This window comes from Phaethon lepturus, unplaced genomic scaffold (genome assembly GCF_000687285.1).
Source record: "Phaethon lepturus isolate BGI_N335 unplaced genomic scaffold, ASM68728v1 scaffold15114, whole genome shotgun sequence".
In the NCBI taxonomy this organism is placed as follows: Eukaryota; Metazoa; Chordata; class Aves; order Phaethontiformes; family Phaethontidae; genus Phaethon; species Phaethon lepturus.
The window spans coordinates 102,445-120,462 of record NW_010535591.1 but is presented as its reverse complement, the minus strand read 5'-3'; the positions used below and the strand labels follow the sequence as shown (position 1 = coordinate 120,462).

Sequence of the window (18,018 nt, the reverse complement as noted above, 5' to 3'; positions counted from 1 at the left end):
AGCAGGCTTGGATGCACCCTGGGCTCACAAATCTCACGCTCTCAGTGCCAACATGTGGAGGAAAAGCCAGCAGAAAAGAAGGCTGAGAATGATGTGGGATCATTTCTTTCTATCAGTGGAGCTGGGGAAGGGGTATTTGACTTTTTTTAAGGGTTTTCTATAACTTCCTTTTCACAGTTCCATACTTAGGTTAAAAAAAAAAATCAGAGAGTGGGTCAAAAATAAATGTGTGTGTAGGTAGAGGCAAGACTAGGCGCTGAGGAAGGGCTATTTATCTGTGTCAAAGGGCTAGATAAGACATACAAACAAAGCAACTAAAGCTCAAACAAAGCACAGGCTAAGATGTTTTAGGAAAGGCAAAGGCCAGAGAAGACTGTTGAACTATCTTCCATGTTGCAAAGAGTAATCTATAGGTGAGGAAGAAGGACAGAGGAGAGAGATATGTAAATAAACAAACCTTCTACAACAGTCAAGGACAGCAGGATGTGCCGAGGAGGCGAGACTTCGGGCTTGGGCTAGTCCCCACTCTTTGATACACATCTATGTGGTGGTTCTCAGTTTCAGGTAGGTTCCTCCTATCTACATCTCTTTTCCAGTCCCTGGATAATTTACTGAACTACCCAATTGGCTTGTGTATGAGAAGAGTAAAAATAAAGGGGACTGGTCATGCAGAAAGACAAGAGGCCATCAGCACTTAAGCAGGCACCAGCCTGGGCATCAATAGCTGAATGCCGCAGAAGCCCTGCTCCAGAAAGCTCCCTCCTGCATCAGCATGGCTGCTGTTACCACAGGTACAGCAAGGAGCAGAGGCTGCAGAGGAGACGCGGGTACAAAGGAAGGAAGTTTATACTGCAGCCGCCTGGCTGAACTTTGCTGACCCGGTGCTCACCTCCCACAGCACGGCAAATTCCAAATGGCTGGTTTGAATTTGCTTTGCCTTTTCTAAATCAGGCTGCTCATATCTCTCTGACACAGTGCTAAGCAAATAAGCAGACCCTGCTCTATACCATATCTCTGGTCCTCCTGTTCAGTAGGTTGCGGATTAGCTGTTTGGATTAACATCCCCCCTGCCTTCCCTCCCTCCCTCCCCGCCCCCCAAGCCCATGCAGAGAGGATTCTTGAAGCCCGAGCCCTGCGACACTGCAGACCTGTCAAATCTAATTCATAACACATGCCTAGCAGTTCTTAGGGGAGAGGAAGGATCTGATGCCCTGGCTCCCCACCATCCCCCTATACAAAGGGACCATTTAATGACTGCACATCAGCAATGTGGACAATTAGCATTCACATGGAAGATAAATGGCAGCATAAATTAAATATAGCCAAGTGAAAGAGCAAAGATGCAAGATCTGAGCTCAAGGCTGTAAACAAACAAACAGGCAAAAAGGAACAAACAGCCACTGTGACAGCTAAGCCATTTGGGAGAGTTACCTTCCAACATCTGGGACTTTCCCCAGGAGCGATCTTCACATTTGCACGGCTGTTGCCCGTACCTCACTGGCTCCTGGACGGTTGGTAAGCAGATTCCTTCCGCTGAGGAATCTGGGTCTCAGAGTGGTTTACCCCACTGGCCCTAAACTTCTACCTGTATGGGGATCTATGCATCAGCAGCTTCCCTCTGCCACGTGCATGACACAGGAGCTCTGGGGGAACACAAGCCCGAGCAGCTCCTGCTCTACCGTTTCCCATAGTACAGAGCATACCTTTCCTTCCATGGGTGAAGGCTGCTGCTGCTAACCTTTCCATGGCATTTCCAGATCCTCTTCTTGCTAACATCTATCATTTCCTATGCACCAGAAGCAGGAGGATTGAGACTGTCCTTGGCCTCTATGATAGGCTGAAGGGTAGGGGACACTAGCCTTTGTTTGGGCACTTGTGCAAGGCCATTATTAATATTAATTCAATACAGATTTGCAATATCCCTCTCAGATACGCAACTATTACTGACTACTGCAGGCAGAGGAAAAGAAGGAAAAAAAAAATTATATAAATGCTAAGTAAACAAAAGCTACTGGCTGAACACTGACATTCTCCAGCCTGCCCAAGCAGTTGCTCTTAGTGCATTGACAGCTCAAGTTTATCAACAGCTGGAGGAGTCAAAATTACTTTTGCTGTGAACCTACAAAACATGTGAATAACTAAAAGGTAGAGCATAAAAGTGACAGAAACATAGAGACTGCCAAATGGGATCATACTAAACGGCCCTTCAAGCTCTGACAGTGGCTAGTAGCAGATGCTCTGGAGGAAGGAAACCCCCTCCCACACCTCCCTGGGGACAATTATCAATTATCCTCCTTAGAAAGAAAACGTTTTCCTACTTCCATATTTCTTCCAGTTCTTCTTAATGTGTTAGGAAGTGTTTGCCTGGATATTTTTCCCCTTAAGTATTTTATTGCTTTGTCCACATTGTTCATTACTTTGAACTAAAAAGACAGTTCACATGGTGATCTGGAAAGGACTTTTTGAAAGTGAACAAAGGCATCCACACAAATCCCAAGGTGAAAGTAACCACCACATAGTATTGTACACTGGAAAACTGAGAAACAAGGGCTTGCAAAAATCAGTAATGAAACTCAGTCTCCTTGGCTCCCAGTTCTGTGCCTAAGCAGCAGAGGAAAGACAGTCAAATAGGGACATCTGGACCACTAAGATTTCTTTGAGACCTGTACCAGTCTGGAGAATCTAGGCACATAACTCTTCTCTCCTCTCATGTTCCAGCTCTTCTCCTTGAAGATCAGCACTGATGCTTTTTTACAGATTTTCCAAAACTGTAACTAAAAAGTGGCTTTCGGTAAAGTTCAGAGTAAGCCTTTTGGGGGAGGAGATGCAGGGAGAAGGGGAGCAGGTGCTGTAAATTTCATATCTAAAAAACTGAGACATGGATAAAGGTCTCTTCTTCAAAGGCAAAACAAAGACAGCCCCCTCAAACAGGATGTGTTTTTCCTCCACATCCCTGCTAACAGCCACTGGGAAGCTGCTTGATGATGGGCGGGTTGGGCATCTCTTCTTTTCCCCCCTCTCCTTGCCACCTCCTCCCCACAGGAGCAGTAATGAAAAAGTGACTTGCTGCAGAGATAATGCTGGGTTTGAAATGAATTCCTGACTAGCTGAGCCAGCACCCGTGTGAGCTGTGGCTGATTAGCTCCAAGCATCCAGGTCCCAATCACTCACATCGGAGCCACGCAAATCACGCCAGCCTCCGCAAGGCAAAGACAGGGTGGAGGCAACATCCCTGAAAATGACCTCAAAGGCAAAGGAAAAATACTACTCACGTTTGTGGTTTTCATTTCTGTGGACAGGGGAAGAGCGGGTCTCCTGCTCTCGGGCTTCATCTCCCTCTTCGCTGGCGAGGTGGGTGTGAGCATAGTGGTAGCTCAGTCCAGGCCTGTTCTTGTAACGCTTGCCACAGACTGGGAGGAAAGGAGATACGAGGGAGGGGAAGAGAGAACGGAAACATCAGTGTGATCTGCAACAATGGCAGCATTGTCTCAAATAACGCTGCCTTCTCCCCCGAGAGCAGCACCACACACTCCACACGCCTGCCCGAAACTCTTCCAACCAACGTTGGTGAAAGGTGACAGAAGGGCATCCCTGCAGCTGGTCGTTCCCACACAAAGCTTTCTTCCCACCATGCTGCCAGCACTCCTTCCTATGGGCCTAGGCAAATGCACACTCAGTCTCTGCAGATCATACAGCCCTAACTCTCTCTGCTGAGATTACTAACAAGATTGCACATAAAATTAAATGAAACGCCAGCGACAATGTTGGTGCTGCACAATGCACTGTAATGGGAACTGGACTGAGAGGAAAGGATGTTATTTTCTTCATTAATGATCTCTGAGAAAAGGAAACAGTATTACTTTTTTTTTTTTAAAGGCTTTCTCTAAAAGGGTCATAAATAGCTGGTAATAGATAATAGGTAGTAATAGATAAATAGGTAATAATAGATTCCTAGTCAAGATAAGGAGATGGAAATCATCCACAGTTTCTTGCTAGAAGAACATGTAGAGTGATACTTCTTTGACCAGGTAAACTTCATATTCAGCATACCAATAAATAATACAATGTATAACAGAGAATTCTCATTCTGAACTTTTGTTTATTTTAGGACTGAGTCAACAGATATTAAGAATATGATCGAACAATTCAGTGTGATGAAAGGCCTACATTTTCACAGGGAGCTCACCACAAGCTTCATCATAAGATTCATTACTAAATTCAGCTTCTATGAAGTTTTTAATTCATGTTATTGTCTCTGAAAGTTATGTCTTTTCATCTTCAAACTAGTCTCTAAATGTCCATTTTTTTTTATACAGCTATTTTGTCTACCAAATACAATTACTTCCATTTTAAAAGATCAGGAAAAAAAGGGCAAAGGAGCTTAGTGCCCTTCCTGCAAACTTTTACTCCCAGCCACATTTTCAGTCACTTTATTACCTTCATTAACTTCAAGGATTTCATACAGGACTAAATGTCATGCCCAGTAGTCTGTTGGGCATAGCTTGCTTAGGAAGGTGAAGGAAGTGGTGCCAGAAGAGAGTACAGAACCCACCAGTCTCTAGTTCTATGTCTTGATTTTAGACCCCTTGCAAAAATCTCCAAGGGGGAAGTCACTATCCACTCCTAAAAACTTCACTCAGCCCTGATAATGAAAATGTGTCTTGCAATGTGTACAGATACTTACTTCCCATTCCTCAGACACCTGAGTATGGGAATGTCATAAGGCTCCATAAATAAACAGACAAAAAAAAAAAAATCAAAAAAGACCAGCCCCAATTATTCATTCACATCTAAGTAAAACTTCCATTATTATACTTTTCTGCTACTACTCACAAAAAGCCAACTGATGGACCACATTCTGGAACAGATGATAGAAAATTGTAAAACAAAGCCTAGCATGATAACATATTTCATTCTCCAGCTCTTCTAGCTGATTTGCAAACTCCCTCAAGGAAAATACTTTGCCTTATTAGAACCCTGTAAGACAACCTCATGATATGAATAAAATGAGTGATCTTTAGATAGTTTTATCCCAGTTTTGCTCCATTCTGCATGATGATGATCATATAGTCATCATAAGAGGACAAAAGCTTTTTTCAAATGTAGTGTCCTTAGTCACAGATTTTTTCAGTCATTGAATTCCCTTGATCTAGAAATAAGAACTCCTGCAGGAGGGAGCAGGGGGGAAGTTAGGGAGAAATAAAATGCCTAGATACATATGCACATCCATTCTTCAAACGTCTGCCCTCATTTCATATGTAATCCTAACTGTATTGCCAGACATTTTGAACAACTAGACTGCTGTTAGATGCATGCTCTCTACAAAACATCAGTTCGGTCTTCCTTCTTCTAGTACCAGCCATGTATTCTTCTAATGCATTCTGGAGAGGGAAACTACTCCTCCTTCTCTGCAGTCCTACAGAGCAAAGGACAAGCAGTGGAGCAGATGCTGACAGATGGTCAAACAACAAGATAACCACAGTTCTGTACAATCTTGTCTCCACCTTTTGAATATCGTAAAAACTCTAACACAGAAGTAATCATCAAACCAGAGAAAGCTACAAAATGCTCACTGTTTAAATTATTTCAGAAAGATACACGAATGTCACAGCATTTCTTAGAATGGAGAGACAGATTTACATTTCTAGCAGATTATTTGAGTATCATACTAAGTATTCTACTCTATCCCCCTTACTTGTGTGCATTTGAAGATGAAAGCTAATATAACTTTTTTGCTATGAATTACTGCTCAAAAACTTCTGTCTACTTAAATTATTTTCAGAGCACTATCAGTGCTGTACATAAAAAGGAGGCGGCACTTGGAGTTAATAGCTGCACAATATATACTATCCAACTCTATCTTGCTCTTATACAGCTTGATCCTAGCTTAATGCTGACCTAGCTGCAAAATCAGACAAGCTCTAAAACCCAGTCCCATTTACCTATTAGAGAGAGTTTTAAATTTCAAAACAAAAATATTTCTAAAAAATCTACTAGACTTTATTTCATTCACCTCTACCTGAAAACATACCTACACTTCTAGCTCTACCATTGTTACCTTTCAAAAGCACCATGTCCTTGAATACAGGTCTCACGCATCTTTCTCCCTCAATGCACAAAAGAAAACTTGCATTCCCTGAAGGAAGTCCCAAGGCTGTGGCCTTGCCTCCGTTTCCTACAGGATCCTGCAGGGATTTTAGCTGCGGAGTTTAGGATGGCATAGGAAATCAGATGGGTCTTCAGACTTGCCCTTCTCCAGGAAGGAAGTATCAGCTCATCAGGAAAAAAACCAGCAAGTATCATCGATACTTGATATAAGCTGAGGCAGTAGCAATTCTGCAGCTGAGCCCTTCCCACTGCCAAAACTCTTTCAGATGGCCTTCAAGGGTGGCAGCAGGCTGAGACATGTCTAGCTGTAAAAGAATTTGGAGGAATTTATAACCAGAGTTGAGGCAAAGGAGTTCTCTTTACATAGTCACAGCAGATCCTTTGTAGGACCAAGGATTTGCAGCTTCTAGCAGTTGTTTTTTCTTGGTGTCTAGAATTTTCCATCTTTCAAATCCATGTTCTGTCATGGAAAAAGTCCAAAGCTATGCCATGAGTTGGAACTGCAGAGATTTCCTATTCCCCAAGCAAATTAGACTTTTGCAGGGGAAAAGGGGTATCATGATATTAGTCAGGCAAAAGAACCACTGGCTTCAGTGAGACCTTGCTAGAATAAAAGCTAAGTCAATATTTCATGGTTTCTCCAACAGATTGAATCTTCCTGAATTCACCCTAATCTCTTATTTTCCAGATAGAGCACATTTTATTAATCTATCATATCACTGTGCTAAGAAGTAGTTCCTTTAAAAGGGCGATCATTAATAAACACTTAGCTCTTCTATTACTCTTCCCCCTGCAAGAATGGCTTTTCAAACATTAATTAATCTTCCTGCACATTCCTGAGTGGGGAATACTATCCTCATTTCACTCCTGAAAAAAGAGAACCACAGAGGGGTTAAGTGACTTGCCCACACGGTGATCTTTTGTCATTACCAGGATTGGAATTCATGAGTTCCAGCATCCAGACCAGTGCTCACGCCACATCTTTCTCATTCTCTGAGCTGACAAAAGCATAATGAGAACTGGTTCCCCCAGTCTGAGACGTACACTGGTGATTGCGTTCTTAACACTATGCAGCTCACACATAGCAAGTGAGAGTGTGCCTTTCATAAACTTTGCCAGGTGTCCTTGCCTTTCTTTCACAGCAGCTTTGACTTTTTTAATCTTTAATTCTTCTTGCTGGATAGGCTCATCATCCTTGCATGTGGTAGATTTCATCCTGAATCTCAACACTGGGAAGTTGAATTGATCTTTAATTAGGTATCCAAACCCAATGAAAACAGCAGGAGTTTGTAGAACATAACCTACTCCAATTCTTCCTGCGTTCAGAGGAATTATTTTGCTATAACCTGATGTGAATGCCATCTTAGGAACAAGCTGCGTAAATAAGCAGTAATACAGCAGTGTAGATCAAACGCCACAAATGGGGAAGAGAGGGAAATTTTACTAGGCCACCAGACGAACCTTACTTTCCTTCCAGTTTGAAGACTGAAACAAAGATGTTACACAACTATGTTACAGGAGAAAAACATAATTTGCAGGCAGTTTAATCACAAGCATTGGGTGTTTCATAAAAGAGAGCTCTGTTCTAAGTACTGGCCTGTAAGAGCCTGCAACTCTTTGGATAAGCAAATTCTCACTCGGTTTACGTTTCTCAATGAGTAAAATTAATATAAAATACTTCCTCTGCTTTAAAAGGGCATTTGAAATCTATGACTTAAAAGACTTCCTCATCAGATATTTAATGGCTGTGTTGCTGTCATTTTGAAATTGTTACACATTTGGTCCTTGGCAGGCTGTGAGTTATGTTCCAGCCAGCTCTCCACATACATTTTGCACAATCTGTCACCAGTATGAAACAGAAGGAAACAATCCATGTTTTTAGTGGAAACAGGAAATTGGGGGAGTTCTTTTTTCTTTTCTTTTTTTGTCACTGAATCTTGCCCGACTCATTGTCTGTCTTTGCTTTTCTCCTTTGCCTCCTGTTCCTTCTTCTCAGCTGGGCTGTGTCAAACCCTAAATCTTAAGTTAACTGCTGGCAGGCAGTCATTCCTCAAAGCTATCCTCCTGTCCCACCATTTGCTCCACTCCAAAAAAAACATTCTTTTTTTTGTACTGGTTTGGTCATAAAATCTCCACTGTTATAGTTATGTCCACACTCTGGCACATCTAGAGATCTCAAATACTAACAGTGTATTTTAACCTCTGCTAATGGAAAGGCGTTCATTATGTTTCTCCCTTTTTGATCAGTACTGTCATACATCTCTAGTACCAGAGCAGCTATTTAGTAACCCATTTCATAGGGAATTTTCTGTAGGTAACAAATAGTCCTTGTTTCAGTGCGCCCAGAAGACAAGTCCCAGAATCTACCTGCTGTATTAAGATCATAGGAACACTGAACTCCAGCACAAAACATGCATGGGTCAACAATACATATGTCTACATTTCAATAAATGAATTGCTAGCAGGAGCAAAGGAGAAAACAGGTAGCCTATGTAAGTAGAAAACGTTCAACTATCAGAGTCAATTCCGTTCTCCTCTTACCATGTGCTCTACTCCAGACCCGTGTTATTCAATATTAAAAAAAAAAGTGTCCTTGCCTCTCTGATCTTGGCTTTTCTACCAATAACATAATCAATGAATGCCAGGTATAGCAGCTATGGTGGGAGAGTTGTTTGTTGGCTTCATCTGAACAATCATCTTGTTCTAGATCTATTGCTTATTAACTACTTAGGGATTCACCAGAAAGGATAATACCAGGAGATGATTTAGGGCTTAAACTGCTAATAGTTTAAAGGGAAGCTGACGTCATGATGGAGATTTATAAGAAACATGTAAAAACATAATGCTATAATCAAAGCATTTTCAAATCAGCTTGTCATTGTGCTATTTAACCAAAGGTCTGGCCTAAGAAGCAGCAATTAGTAGTGTTGGAATCATTCATAGTGTCTGTAAGAATTAAGAGAAAGATTAAGTCTCAGAGAACTGGTAAAAATCAAGCTAAACTGTGATTTATCTTGTAGGCCTTTTGCATTCCAGCAGGCCTTCCAGAGAATCAATGAGATGTTTGTTAAAATGAGTATGACAGGATCAGGTCCATTTCAAGGAGATGAGAAAGAAGGCAGGTGAAGTTAGCAAGGTAATTAGTAGAGCCATCACTTTGTGAACATACACAATAAAACAGTTCCTAAAGAATAGGCCTCAAGGAATTGCATTTGGCAAGTCAATAACATTTAACCAGAATTTTCTAAGGAAACCATAAGAGAAAGATCCTCAGTACCCATTGAAACTTAGTGGAATCTGTTCATCTTAAATCACGTAAACTACCTGAAGACTCCAGCTTTTTGTTGGCATAACCTGCAATATATTTAGTGGAGAAAGGGAATGGGGAAGAAAAAAACTAACCTCAGAATAACGACATTTCAATGCCCCTCTGGATGATGAACTTACAGAAAAAACAGGACAATTTTTCAAGCTATAGTGATTTGGATGTAAGGTCAAGCATTTTTAAAAACAAAACCATGTTCTGAATAATTATTAGTAGTTCAAAGTCAAGTTCAAAGTGTTCACTTAGGGACCAAACCTTAGATGATCTGTGGGCACAATACAAGCCGAGGTGCACATATTGGGATATTCAGGGAAAACAGTTTAGGCGCCTACCTCCAGCTGAAATGAGTGAGAATTAGGAGCTTAATTTTTTTTAAAACTTCACAAGGCACCTTTCTGCATCTTCCAGCACCTGAAAGAGTCCATTTTGGGCCCAATGCTTGCCTTTGTTTTTGTCAGTAATTTGGAGGATGGAATAGAGTGTGAAAATCAAACATGCAGAGAATTGACTGTTGGTGAAAATATACTACTACTACTACTACTACTACTACTACTACTACTAATAATAATAATAATAAAGAGATATCATATGAGCTTCATTAATCAAAGAATTCTTTCAAACAGTAATGTAATTAGTAAATATTAATATGACATCTGGTGTAGATAAATAAAACACAGTATAAACAGGACAAAACAGTATAATGAGGAAACTAAAGATGATAATCTGCCTGAGTAGAAACAGGTTGAACAGGGAAGGAAAAAGAAGCTATAGCAAATGGTGAACAAGGATGAAAACTATTTTGCCACTGAAACATGACACAGCACTGGAAAGGAGCATCTTGCATTGAAAAAGGGTTTACTAAACAACCTATTAGGTCAGCCATCTCCATACCTCTCATAGATACATAACAGAGCAAATTGCATAAATTCAAGTTCTGTAAGTGAATGTAAGTTACATGTAAATGTATCAACCATTCATCTTCTGAACTGCTTCTATGCTCACAACAGCGTATTCTACTTAGTTCTGGCCACTGTTACTTAAATAAGACCCTTTGGAGATTTTTCTGAGAAAAAAAGCAATTTTAGTAAAAGAGCTGAAGAAAACACAGCTGACAGAAGCCCTAGTAACTGTTTACAGACATAGAAAGACAACATTGTTATCCCCTAAGAACAGAGCAAGAACTGCTGGTCTTAGACTGCAGCAGAGAAAATTCAGGTTAAATAACTAGAGAAATCTGAAAATGAAGTTTTTGACAAAAGAGTCAGCTTCTACAAAACACTATAGGATCTGTGTCTCTGGGTACATGCAAGGTTGCATTAGTCACTGATCCAGCAGAGATCATAGCAAAGTTTCAGTCAATTCTCATTTTGCACAAGGAATGGATCTGAATGCATATCTCAGCCTCAGAGGGACTGTGAATAAAGGGTATGATACAAACATAAGTTGTTATGCTAAATAGCAGTTTATACAGGAGTAAAACTAAAAAGAGGCAAGGACATATTGGTAAAAAGAAATGAAAGAAGCAACTTCTTTCATAGATGGGCAAGGGAAATCTTCCATAGATAGAGGGACAGAAAACAAAGCTGGAAGTATTTATGTAGGTAAGTCTCCATGGGAACATGAGAAGAATGAAAGCAGACAAATAAGGATGGACAGCAGGGAAGTTAATAACTTGTAGGGATTTAGCACAAACTAACCGCTCTGGCTAAAGGAAGTAGGCACCTGGAGTCATGAAGTTCAGGTGTTAAAACTGATTGCAACTTTTAAACCAGAATACAAGTTTCCAGCTAAAACTTCAGATAAGATTTTTCATTTTTTAAAATACTGAATAATATATAATAAAGAATATGAAAATAGTAGAATGATTTTTAAGAAGACTGCTGTAGTAGAACTGACACTTTGCCACCTGATAATTTGACAATAACATGACATCAATTCTTACTACATACATAGTTATTCATACATTCATGCACTCTGTCCCTCCTTTAAAAATCCCATGCCCAGTTTATTGTGGACAGCTGTGGTGGTGTATCTTCCACTTCTCTTGCTTGACATCAGAGGCTTTGCTTTGCTCCTCAAGTCCTACTTTGCACTATCCTTTAAGGCACCTGCTCTGTCTCCTAGCCAAGTATTCAAGATAGATTTGGGTCCGGTCTCATACAGCAGATGACCCATTACCATTTCCAGCCTATACCCATCTCCCACCAAGCTTTCCTGCCACTTTCATTATCCAAGCTTTTATCCCAAGGGAGCTGAAGGCACAACACTATCCAATGCAACTGGTTGAAAATCTGACCAAGTAGTTTTCCACTTGCTGATCTGATGAAACAAGGTATTTCATGACTATGTTAGCAATTTCACTGATGCTTTGAATAGCCAAACATTTTATTCGGAACTTCTGATACAGTATATGCTCAATAAAATCAACTGAAGTATTTCAGAATATTTCATTCTACGAAAAAAGCAACCAATCACCTTTTCTTAAAAACACAGGATGACAAAACATTTTGAGTTTTGAAAACCTTCCTCCATACAGGAATTCCATATTTCCAGTCAGTATTAGTATTAGGACCAGGTTTAATATTGGTGTATAGCTGAATGCCTCTTCCAAAAAAGGCAGGCCTTTTCAGAAATAACATTGCTATCTTCCAACCCAAGGGGCAGTGTCAGCTGGGTACTACTCTTGCATCATTTTACTGACATACAGACTAGTTTTTCCCCATAACCTTTCTACTACTGATGAAACCCAGTGATATATTCTTGTTTCCCATAAATATGAATGTGTAACTATGAAAACAGAGCAGAGCAGTTCTTCACCACAAATAATTTCTTGTGCCCATGCAGCTGAATAACAAAATTAATTTGGTTTAGATATGCTTATGCTTTCCTCTTTGTGGTCACTTTCCAAACTCAAATATCACAACACTTGCAGAAAAAGCAACCTGGAGGTGAATTAAATAATACACAGGAAAAAAAAAGTGTCAACCCATTAAGGTAATTAGTTATACCAAAAATGTGATTGTAGCAATCAAGTTTTCCCAAACAGGAAGCAGATTCACTATTTTTGACCTGCATGTTTCCATGTAAAACAACACTATCTGCCCAATGGAGTACTGCAAATCAATTTCTAACCTACCATGATTAGATTGAGATTTATCTATAAAAGTATTTAGCAAATAATTTCAAAGAAAAAAAATTGATTCAAGAAATCCACCCAAGCTGGAAAGAGGTCTCAACTTAAGCCAAGTATTCAGAATGAATTGTATTTCTGCAGAAAGTTAACAAGGGCAGGATTACTTCAGGATGATGGCATTACAATTGGGACAGTTATTTCCTTCTTCTCCAGTCAGATAAAAGAGCTCTGCTACCACATAACCGTTTGCTCAGCTATCTACAATTTAAAAGAAGGCATCACTGTGTAAAGTCTGGATTCCAAAACTCCTTATGACTCACCCTCTAACTATAAGTTTCTTAAAAATGAAAGGTATCAGCCAAATGAAATAGGAAAGTTTATATTTCCAAAACCAAAGTGGAAATTTATGCTCCAAAATGTAAGCCAAGGCAAAATTCCATCAGTACAACAATGTACCAGAGCCTTGACTTCAGCCCAGATTTCTGCTGTCTGCTTTGATATCTTAGATGTTTTATCTACTCTGTGCAAATCACTACTATGCAAGTTGTGAGTTCTTTATAAGATCCAAGAGCAAAGAAAGATCAGAAAATAAAGAATCATTATGTTCAAAATGATTACCACTGACAAGTGTCCTTGGATTTAGAAGGATGTTCCAGAAAAGAAATAAAGACAGTTACATATATACCAGCAGATGAAAGCCATAGATTTCAGCAAGATACATACTGAGCTCCCAGAGAAGTCTTAGAAGAAACATTTTAGTTCTTCCAACACACAAAGACAGCTATTTAACCACAGTAGAAATCTCCTGACTCTTCATATCCTAAAGAGCTCTTCCTCCTTGATCATGTGTTCAGGTACTCCCATTCACGTGCAAGTCTCTCCATTTCTACTCGTTGCCCTTAGAATATTCACCTTGCTGAAGCAAAATAGCCAACATATCCATCACTGCATACAGGGTCACCTGGTCTCACCATAAAAGAACATGAATTGATCATGTGGAATATAATTCTTATTTACCGTGCATGCTCCTTATTTCTTCATGTTTTTAAAAATAAGCAGGAAATACCCCCGTATATTGACATAGTAACAACTGGTCTTTTAAGGCCAGTAACATTTCAAGATAGGTAAATGGTGGAGAAAGGGAGACTCTAATTGTCCTCAAAACCACCAAACTTATTTGGATCACAGAAGTGAAGACTTGCTGCTATTCTCCTATTAATTTTTGTTAGGTTATTGTCTTATAGAATAGAAGGCACCTAGTAGCACAAATTATTATTGCATGTACAGTCTACCATAAGCCTTAAGATGGAAGACCTCAAAAACATGTGGGTAAGATAAGTGCCCTTCACAGAAATGACATAGTGAAGCAAAAAAGAAGAAGAAAAGGACCAAGGACTAGATGGTGGAAAAAAAAAAAAAACATTGTGTATCAAATATTGGACTCCTTCCTCATACTAGGTATCTTTCTTCAGTTTGGGCATTGGATTCTGGGTATCATTTTTCAGTTTGGGCAACGCCTTACTTCACCCACAGTCCCACTGCGAGATGTCAAACAGCATGTCCATATGCAAAGGGAATATGTATCAAAACAAAGTGTTCCAGTTGTCTTTGTTTCCTAGGAGGGCTCAGCTCCTGATGATGCCACAAGAGTACTTTCTGAGTGAGGGATGAGAATAAGACCTTCAAAATTTAGCCCAGTGAGATTCTAAAAGGACTGAAGGAAAGAGAAGAATCACCAAATATATGAAGAGATACAACAAGGGTGAAGTACCTTTGTCGGAGATTTTTGAGTTATGCTTTTGTTTGTAACTATCTGAAACAGAGAAAGAAATAGAGGGTGAATCTCACATGGGGGAAAGGAAGACAAAAGGCAGAGAAGCCAGAAATAGAGGAAAAAGAGACAGAAAAATATAAGAGATGATTTATTATAGGGCAAAGGGAAGTGGACTCTTGCCGAGGACTTAAATTTTATTTCCTTCATGCAAAAACACCAAGAGCAGCAGCAGCAGGTGGCAAACATGCAAGTCAGAGAGCAGCAGAATACTTTGCTGGAAGGGAAAACATGAAGCCCTGAGTGCACCAAGCTGGTAGGACCAGGCTGTAAGCAGAATCAGCTTTCTGGGTGCTACTTACTGTCACAAACATAGGGTTTGTCATGATCATCCTGGGAGGCAGCATCATTCCGTCTCCTGCCACCTCCAGATCCCCGAGCCTGCAAGGACAAGAGGAACGTTAACATTATTCCATCACCCCTCAGGTCTCCTTGCGCCCCTCACCCTCCTATGAAAAATGTGCAAATAAACTAAACAAATCCTCAGCTTCCATACAGGTTTGTCAAGGGTGGGCTTGACCTTTCATCTCCTAAGATAGGCACTATGTTAATGGGCCTTGTAATGCAGTGGAGATCCCCTCCACAGATAACCCAAACTGTTCATCCATAGCAGTAGGTCACTGCCAGCACATATTCAGTTGAGTATCATCACACATTAATTTCTGAAGATGTTCAAATACCTTGCTTACTGAATATGAATGAATGAATAGATGAACAGGTGTTAGAGGATAAATATAACCATTAAATCAGCCAGAAAAAAGGCCCCAAAATAAAACAGAGGTAAAATTATTTCCTTTATTATTTTCAAATGGAGGTTGTTTGTTTTGCTTTGTTTTTCTAGCTGAAAAGCAATGTTTTGAAATGGCCTTTTGGGACAAAGATACCATGACTAACTATAAAATAGAGCTTCGGTCAGTTAGTGGAGAAGATTAGGTAACATGGCTACTTGCAATAACAGAGAACAGGAATTATCCCAAAAGGTCTCTCTGCAGTCCCGTGTTCCTGAAACATACCAAGTTGGCAGCCCTGGAAACTGAAAAGCTCTGTTTCTCCACAGCACAGACTGCTCTGTCCTGAGCTCCAGGGGTAAGAGTGGAATTCAGCATCAAAGCTATTTGATCCTGACCCTTCTCAGCTGAGATGCCAACAAGGGGACAGCTCATATCTGTCAGTGGTGGAGGCTATGATGTGGAACTGGGAACTGAGCCAAGGGCTTCAATTCTTTCATGTTCACTAACATACAGTCTGTAGATGACAATAATTTTAGACTTGATCTTTATTTGAGGAAGTGATCTGCAGGTGGATGGATAGATAGCCCTTTATTAATTCTGCCAGCTACTCTGTTCCTGGGTAAAAGCAACAAACTTGCTTCTGCTGCTCCTCTTACTAAACTGGTGATGTTTCCCACCCTAGACAAGGCCATCTGACTCAAATCCTTCAAGCTTTTGCATGTGAAAATAAGAAAGGGACAGAGTTGCATCAAGTAAAGCTGAGGAAGATGTAGAAATTCTGAGAATATTAGTACCCCAGACACAAAGCGGTCATAGGAGCTCTGTCCCTCTTCTATGGTTTTGGGACTGAACTAGCACTATTCGAGCTGCATTCCATTGGACACCTAAAGAGAAGGAACAAGTAACAGCTTTACACTGGCCTGCCACAGTCTGTCAAAACGGGGATTTATAAAAACTTCACACATTATTTCCCTAAGATTGCTCAAGTCTTACTCTTAACACAGTCCTGAAGGATTTGCAGCTGTCTGGATGGGGTAAATACTATTAGGTATGACAAGTATAGCTCTGCCTTCTGCAAAGACCTCTGTGCAGATCAGCACACACGTGCAGAGTGAGATTTGTAAGGGTGAACTGAAAAGCAGTTTCACCCTGGAAAAGGTCCCAGCAACAATTGTTTGGTGGAAGCTACTTTACCGACCATATCACATAAAATCATCTTACTAGTCTGCAATATTTTCTCTCTGACTGCCAGCTCTGTAAACCCCCTCTGGGCTATGAAATCAATCCCAGACTAGTTCCTCTCTTCCTTCACTACTGCAAAATGTGCTGCAAGCTGAATTTCTGTCCATGGCAGCTCCTATACAACCCTCAGCTCATCAGAGAGTCTTCACAGAGACAAGTGATTGGCCCTTAATAAATATTTCTACTGGTACCCGGATTAGGATACAATTTCCCTATCCTACCAGCTGCATTGGCTTTTCAGGGATGTGAAAAAGCTGTGAAGTCTTACTTTTGTCACTAGTCAGTAGGTCTGACTGTTTACATGCTGAGAACAGATCTGTTGAGTAAGAAGGTACTATTTTTACACAGGCACCTTTCAGAATAGCATGGTAATTTAAGGTCTGTTGCTCAGAGTTTCACTAGTCTTACAGCCAGCTGTTTCCCTTCAAACCATTCTCTACAGAAACGCATTCACGTCGTGACCACACGTCAGATATACTTTTTCGTGCACTGAACACAAAGAGGGAGATTTTTCAAGTGAATGAGTTTCAATGGGACTTGGGTTCCTAAATGTCTTTAGTGCCTTTGAAATTGTCCCATGGGATATTCGGCTGACAAGCAGACAATCTGTACATGTGCAGCTTTTTCATTCCTCTCGTATCTCCTAGCAAACTATCCTTCCCAACTCCTACCACATTCTCCCTGTCCAGCAAAGATACTAAACAGCTCCTTCCATAAATCCATCTCTTCGGCCTTCAGTGTCCTTCCTAACGCTCCCACGATTTCAGAGCTAGCCTTGAGGAGGTAGTAAACTGAGCAGCTGCCCCAGAGGCACTAAATTGAGTGCTCCGTGCTTGCTGTCGGCACTCCAGTCTGTTGAATCCAGTCATCCACAACTGCCTTCATTCTCCTGACGGGATGCAGCAAAGACTATGAGACTTGACGTGTGAGGCCTGGAAGCCATGGCACAGCAGCCTTGAAGCAGCCCTGAAGCAGCTAGAGAGAGTAGCCAGAGGGACAGATGGAGAGTCCAGGATTAAAAATAAAATCATGCTGCAGGGAAAGGAAGGGGCATGTGCAATTTGGAAAGTCCAGAGCAGTAATTCTGTCGCATTAATCCTGCATCGAAGCTGTCAGTCCGTCTCACTCCTTCTCTGAATCCCCAAAGGCCACACTCTGCAGGATCTAGTTTCCTATGCATGACCTTCCCCTCTTCTGCCCTCTGAAAATACCCTAACTCCCAGAAACTAGAGTGCTGCCCAGGTTTCATGTCCCCTAATTTCAAACCCTTGGTCCCGATTCCCTGCACTGGGTCAGGCTCACATTAGAAAAGGGCTGCTTGAAGAGTGGCAAAACCCTTGTGACCAGACGCAATTCAGGCTTACCAGTTTTCAACAGCTAGGGAATCTGGCCCTAATTTTGAAATTCTAATTTATACCACATTTTGCTTTGGTTATTGATGCCATCAAATAAAACAAAAATTGCTCAAAGTATTTGGCACTCTGCAGACTTCTTTTTTTCACACTGAATGAAGCCAGGGCACTAGCAGAGCAGGAGTTAGTTGCAAGAAAAAGGCAAGAGATCCTGCTGCTCCTGTACTTAACAGGGGGACGGTTCTAGGGCAGAAAATAGGACATAAATTTATGCTTCAAAATGAATATGACATCTA

At 40.8% G+C, this 18,018-nt stretch overlaps 1 protein-coding gene across 2 annotated transcripts in view; it reads right to left on the bottom strand.

The window, feature by feature from the left end:
* Positions 1-18,018, bottom strand: part of DPF3 (D4, zinc and double PHD fingers, family 3) — a 65,058-nt gene that overhangs the window by 11,981 nt on the left and 35,059 nt on the right. For both annotated transcript variants that reach the window (XM_010285890.1, XM_010285891.1), the window contains 2 exons: positions 14,700-14,778; positions 3,273-3,410 (listed from right to left, as the gene is read on the bottom strand). In XM_010285890.1, the coding sequence (XP_010284192.1) occupies positions 3,273-3,410; positions 14,700-14,778 (217 nt within the window). The remainder of the gene's footprint in view (positions 1-3,272; positions 3,411-14,699; positions 14,779-18,018) is intronic.